This window comes from Homalodisca vitripennis, chromosome 6 (genome assembly GCF_021130785.1).
Source record: "Homalodisca vitripennis isolate AUS2020 chromosome 6, UT_GWSS_2.1, whole genome shotgun sequence".
In the NCBI taxonomy this organism is placed as follows: domain Eukaryota; kingdom Metazoa; phylum Arthropoda; class Insecta; order Hemiptera; family Cicadellidae; genus Homalodisca; species Homalodisca vitripennis.
Window position 1 is genome coordinate 51,225,900 of NC_060212.1, and position 7,429 is coordinate 51,233,328.

Sequence of the window (7,429 nt, forward strand, 5' to 3'; positions counted from 1 at the left end):
GCAGAGCGGTAAATTTCGTCTTTAAGAATACTGTCTCAGAGGATATTTTGAAATATTTCTACTACACTGAGATATTTCACTGCAGTGAACCTTCCATAAAATCACGTTTCCTAACTTGTTGAGCATCAGATGTGTTGTCTCTCAAGTGCTGTTCGGCAGTGAACCTGAGAGACTATATTTTAGATACGTTTCCAAAATTATTTTGTGTGCATTATCACAATAAGTTGCTTGTACAGTTATTAAAAAAATTTATACTTTTCAAATACAGAGCTCAATATATAAAATCCGTTATTACTCAGAGTTAGTGACAAGTCCTACATGAAACTGTTGTGGATAATGTGGAACTACATTACGAAAAGTAATGAGTGAGGGTCTATGTATACAGAAACTAAAGTTATAATAAAGTTGCCACTATAAAGTACAGTGTTTTACTACAACCTGTCTCGCTGGAAATGTCTCGTTATGACATACAACTTGTTCTGTTTAGTTACAATTTCTGTCTAAAATTAATTTAATAACGTAACTAGTGTCATCAATTTGACACGTATAAAGGGTCCAGCTTCATGTCAAGTGACATTGTAACTGATCATAATATTTAAAATGCTATGTTAATATATCTTGCGATAAGATTTTTGAAACCCTTGTGACTTTATAGCATTACAGATTTAAACCTGATCGTTTTTCCAAATGTGCGTTTTAATACTTCTAAAAAAATATTCTACTTTACTACACAGGCAGTGCACCTGAGAGACTATATTTTAGATACGTTTCCAAAATTATTTTGTGTGCATTATCACAATAAGTAGCTTGTACAGTTATTAAAAAAATGTATACTTTTCAAATACAGAGCTCAATATATAAAATCCGTTATTGCTCAGAGTTAGTGACAAGTCCTACATGAAACTGTTGTGGATAATGTGGAACTACATTACGTAAAGTAATGAGTGAGGGTCTATGTATATAGAAACTAAAGTTATAATAAAGTTGCCACTATAAAGTACAGTGTTTTACTACAACCTGTCTCGCTGGAAATGTCTCGTTATGACATACAACTTGTTCTGTTTCGTTACAATTTCTGTCTAAAATTAATTTAATAACGTAACTAGTGTCACCAATTTGACACGTATAAAGAGTCCAGCTTCATGTCAAGTGACATTGTAACTGATCATAATATTTAAAATGCTATGTTAATATATCTTGCGATAAGATTTTTGAAACCCTTGTGACTTTATAGCATTACAGATTTAAACCTGATCGTTTTCCAAATGTGCGTTTTAATACTTCTAAAAAAATATTCTACTTTACTACACGTTTTTGTATCCTTATTTTAAACTTTCGAAATTAAACTAAATGTGTGTAAAACTTATTGATATTTTGGCACAATCATTCAATAATTGAAATTACAATTGATATAATCAAAATCTGAGGATATTATTTCAAAGGGCTAACAATTGTTTTATTGTAAATTTGGAACACAGGAACATACATATAAATATATATATATATATATATATACACACAAACACATATATATATATATATATATATCTATGTATATATATTATTTTTAGTAAATTACTGTACAATTAAAACAAAGTGTTTTTAAAAAATTGGCACTATATTTCGGTGAAAACCGTCTTCAGGTGGAAAAATTTTATAAGATATAAAAATATAAAAGAAAACAGTACAAACTAATGTAAATAAACTGTGAATAAATAATAATAATAAATACAGATGACATAAACTAAACAGAGTTACTGTTTTACGTACAAAATTTCTTTACTTTAACTTTAGCTATATCATTGCCTTATATGCACATACGCTATACTTATAAAATAAATGTCTCCCTCAAGGAGTACATAACAAACCAAAACCAATAACATTATAGGAAACTGCACACCAGTCAGATATAAGACACTAGCTTAACAGTTACAGGTAGGTTAAAATAAAAAAAACAATATCAGGATTAATAAAACATGATGGTGCATAACAATATACTGCGTTTGAGTAAAAAAATTAAATAAATATATGTCAAATTTTAAAATCACGAACTGAGCAAATAAGAGGTAAAATGCTGCTAATTTATCATAAATAATTGGATATGATAAAACAATTTTTGAATTTGTGTAAATCGTTAGAAAATGTATTTTACTTACTTTAACGTAAAATTTTTCCTAAAATCCTATAATATATTAAAGGGTGTAAAATACATTAAATTTAAGCAAGAAATTTGTTCACCAAACAGTTTCTTTAAATTGAATGAATAAATGGTTCATATTCAAAATGAATATTGTAATTCATGCAATAAATATATAATAACATGACAACTTTTAGGATTTAATATTATATAAATCCTAAATTTAATATAATTAATGTATGCGTTTTTAAATGTTTATAATTAAAACTGTTAATGATAAACTTCGAACTACAGTATTCATGTGTAAAAATACCCTTTTCTCTTTTTGATGAATTTTAAGTACAAGGAAATATCGCCAAGTAAATGTTAGTGGTCAAAAACGTTCATACATTCAGACAGAAGAGATGCTGCAAAATATTCAATTAAATATCTGAATAATCAAAACAATTACAATAAATGTAAATTTAAAATATATTTTTTTATTTAGAATAAAGGAGAGAGGATATGTTTACTATACAAAATATATAAGGAATTATTAACCACATTTTAATGCTAGCTGTACCTATATTCAATTATCTTAGAACTTTCAAAAGAATATAATAAACATAATATGTAGAACTCGGGTCACTAGGGACGCTGATCATTAAGCAATACTTACTATTACCAGTTCCATAATTAATCATCCACATTGAAACATCAAAATCTATCAGAATCTCTAAAAGGCTTATGACGTTTTTTTATTTATAATCAAATATATTTAATTACGAGGGCAGTAGAAACACTTTAAATTATAATTAATTAAACTTTTTTCTTATAAGACATATAAATGCCATCGGTCTTTTTTATTTAGGTATGGAAACAACTTTATTTCAAATATTATAATAGGCAAAGTACTTGATTTTGTATAAAATATATAGTTATCACACTCAAAAATATATAAAATGAATTTAATATCAGGTATGGTATTGTATAGATATCGGATATAAGGCAAAAGGCAATCAAATATAAAATATGTAAGAGGGAATTGACTTGGCTTTTGTGGATATTGGCACATCGTCCTGTATGAATATTATATACTCCATTATAACAAGCGGAACTTGTGTTTGTTTATTTTTTATGAACGCATTCAATCAAATAACTTTAACTGGAACCCGTAAACTTAAGCACCGAATTATTCTACATACATCTTTCGTAGTGTTTTCAATTAAATATTAATATACAGATATAATTATTATGACATATTGGTAAAAACCACAGGATGTAGGTAGAAACCACAGGATACAGCTAAGCCAGAGGGTACACCAGAAGCCACGAGGTAAAGGAAACCACAATATACTTATAAAAGCCATTGTAGGAAATAGAAACTACAAAGTACATTTATAAAACACAGGGTACATAAAAACACTAGGTACAGTTAGAAGCTTTAGGGTACATTTACTAACTTCAGGGTAAAGCATAAGCCGCGGAATACAGCTAAAACCTCAGAATGAATCTAAAAACCCATAGGGAATATACAGGAAGCACATGGTACTGCTAAAAGACTCAGTGTGCAGATATAAACTACTGGGTAGATCTAGAACCCACAGGGTACATCTTAATGCCAAAAGATACAACTAGAAACTACAGAGTAAAATTTGAAATTTCTATATTTAAAGATTAGCTCTAACCATTTTGGTGTTTCTGAGTCACAAGGAGTATAAGTATTTATTATTACTTTCCTAAAGAGAGAAACAACTGTTGTCAGCCTCTTAAATCCTGTTTCTCACTACGTGAAATGAGTATGATATAAATAGTATATTAGAGACACTAAAACTGACTGGGTCTCAGAATTACTTCATGGGAAATTTGAATGCAGTGTCATGTGGAGTCAGAACCACTATGTTTTAGGCAGTACTTTGTCGAGAGACTAGCTATATTAAGCTCAAATCTATGACTTTAATCCTTTTACTTACTATTATTTTAACAAAAGTGTTAACCTAAAATATAATTTAATACAGAACACCTCGTTAGCCGCAAACTATCCTCTCATGGCAGAGAATTCAATATTCCATCCTTAAACCCAGAACAATATAAATGTATATCCATTAAGTACAATTTTACTATCGTACAGAGCAACCAAATTAATTTTCGATTATCCATGCTGAATAAATATAATATGGCATCTTAATTGCAGTATACTACTTACAAAACTATATATCGGCTGGTATACAGGATTTTTTGTCAATACGGAGAAGATGAGAGTATTCCAGTATCACTGCAGCCAACAGCGGTACTGAATTGACAGACCGGTGAAATACTATCGTAACGCCGTATCTTAATGGTTCATTAGTGGTTAACTAAGTGATAGCAAGTGTTATTTGCGACGCTCTGGGAATGATATGAGATATAGAATTGTTATTTGGAAAACCATAAAAGCCAATATGAAAAGTTGTTTAGTGCTTTTAGTTATTCACAACACAATATATGGATCTCTTAATGGAATAAAGGTAAATTTTAAGTGCAACTGTTATTAATAATTTAGCAAGCATTTACATTGCATATATATGCTAATTATAGCTCAAATAATCAAATGGATTGCTAAAGGACATGTTATATTTAAATCCTGTTGATTATTGCATAAAAGACAACTGTCATGTTGTCTCCTAATGTATTTTATTTGTATCAAATATTTTAATTATAAAATATATTTTCATTTTATAACATAATAAAATTGATTCATACATGTTTACATTTAAAATCAGTTAGATAAGGTTTGTAAATATATAACGGTAAAGTATTCGTAAAAATCATTTTACAATAATATATCCATTTGATACGGTTTTTACTATTCTGATGTGGCCCATTTTTCACAAGCGTACTTTTGCACAATTCCTAATTTTTTGGACGTCTGGTTTTGATAATGATATTAGGCGAAGCAATGTTTCTCTCTGAAATACGCTGTAAATATAATTTTATTATTGCTTTTATATATGCATACTGTATACTTGTGCTAATTTATAAACATCAGAAGGTTTACATGTAGAAATTATAAAAAAATCACAAAGCTTAAGATGACAAAGACCTTAATTGCATTTATATATTGTTTAAATTGTTATATAGTAAATTATTTATGTGATAATGGTTTAATGTTTAACGAGATAAGACAAAATTATAATTACTCAGTAACTTCTAATGTAATTAATACACTTTATTATGATATACTATACGTATAGGATTAAATTATATTAAACGATTTGGTAATACATACATAAATTTGCAGGTAGATGCTCTTATAAATAAAATAAATCAAGTGAAGAACCCGAATAAAAATTCAAAGTTTGAGGACGTTATAAAGTCTGCAGTTTTTATAGACAACACGTTTTTAATCAAAGACTTACTCGTTACAAATGGTTCTGTAAAGCTAATAACGGCACCTAGGATGTTTGGAAAATCAACAAATTTGGACATGGTTAAACGATTTTTGGAAATAACAGTGGACGAAAGTGGGGACCGATTAGAGATCTCGGACACTGCGAACTACAATCTGTTCAAAACAAATGGATTAAACATATGTAAAGATAAAACATTTTTCAAGGAACATTTTGGAAACTATCCAGTTATCTATATTGACTACAATCCACTTAGAGCAGTCAGTAGTTTTATAGAGTTGCTAAAAAGACTTAGAACGGTAATAAGTCAGACATTTTCTTACCATACTTATCTAACTGAAAATAAGAAGTTATGGATGGACGAAGAGGAAATTACTCATTTCCAAAACCATATAACGCAAGGCGAAAATCGTACTTTGGATAAATTCGACATATCTTTCAGTTTTCAATATTTAGCACTCCTTTTAAAAAAGCATTTCAGGAAAAAAGTTTTCGTTTTAATCGACAATAGTGACGCGTTTGTGTACAATATGATTTTTAAAGAGTCTCCAGACATGGAAGCAATATGCAGCTTCATGGAAGAAACTGATGGAGCCCTTTTGACAGCCGAGAACCTCGTAAGTGGAGGACTTCTGACTGGAGTGTTACGTGTGTTCAGGGGATCCTGGGGTATCAACGTCTGGACCGCCCAGTACTTACAGGAGGTCGAGTTCAGCAAATACTATGGACTCACGGAACCGGATCTCATACAAACATTAAATAAACTATTCCTTGACAAGAAGAAGCGAGTAGAAGTGAAATCTTACTTAGATGAGAATTACGGTGGATACCGGCTTTACACGGACGGTTCGGACTATGTAAACATGTACAGTATTTCGTCTGTGGTGAGATATTTGACAAATGGGTCTAACGTAGGGAACTACTTGTGTTATCCAGAGTATCTGGACGGGTGGAAATCATTGTTAAGAATCAAAGATGTTTATGAAGCTGTTACTGATCTCCTAGCAGGTAGAGAAGTAGTTGTTGACCTTTACGAAGCATTTTATAAAGAACACTTTTTGGCCATACACAATATGATAAAGCACAAGAAACTATTATCGCAGTATGGAGTTGAGTGGTTCCTCAGATATCTTAACCGTTTTGGGTATTTGACACCTAGTGAAGAAAACGAGAGTGGTACAAATGGTACATTTAAATTACCAAACCAAGAAACTAGGCAATATTTGCTCAATTTGTTGTAATGTGATCTGAAAAGCATTTAATCTGTAAGTCTATGTATTTGTTTGATTGATGAAAATGAATCATATTAGTGGCGTACTAAAAATAATTTTTTTTAATCTGAGTAACACAAATATCTTGTTTTGCAGATTTATTGATAATCTAGTAATATGACAACGAACTATTAAATACTTTCGAAGGCAATCTAAATAAAATGTTATTCCTTTTAATAAGTTAAACTTAAGTAAGTATTAAATAATGAGTAGTAAGTATTCATAAGTGTTAACCTAAAATGTATTATAAAGTTCTGTAACATTTTTGTACTTCCAATTTTTTATATATCAGGTTACAAAAAGCTAAAATTAATATGAATTAAAATAACGCAATGACATACGTTAGTGAAATTGAGTTGTTTATAATATAAAACTAGGAATAACCTACTGATGGTGCTGAAACTGTAAAATTAGATCTACATGAATAACTTTATATTTTACGAAGTTGCGAGATGTGTTATTATTAAGAATTTTAAATCCAGACAAGAATCCAATACAGGATAATCTGTCTGTGGGAAGTAGAGGAGGGAGGGCTTAGAAATCTACTTAATCATATAGTGCGCACAATGCTGACTAAAAAAATATGAGTCAGCTTGTTCCTCTGTTCTATTGCAGTAGAGCGCAGCCTATCCAACATTTAAATGTGTACAAAG

The 7,429-nt window shown here is 29.8% G+C and overlaps 1 protein-coding gene across 1 annotated transcript; it reads left to right on the forward strand.

Moving 5' to 3' along the window:
* The first annotated feature begins 4,131 nt into the window (after positions 1–4,131).
* LOC124364322 lies at positions 4,132–7,175 on the forward strand. The gene is made up of 2 exons (XM_046819699.1): positions 4,132–4,623; positions 5,397–7,175. Exons 1-2 carry the CDS (start codon positions 4,516–4,518, stop codon positions 6,744–6,746), a joined length of 1,458 nt encoding a protein of 485 aa, XP_046675655.1. The 5' UTR covers positions 4,132–4,515; the 3' UTR covers positions 6,747–7,175.
* Positions 7,176–7,429: the final 254 nt, after the last annotated feature.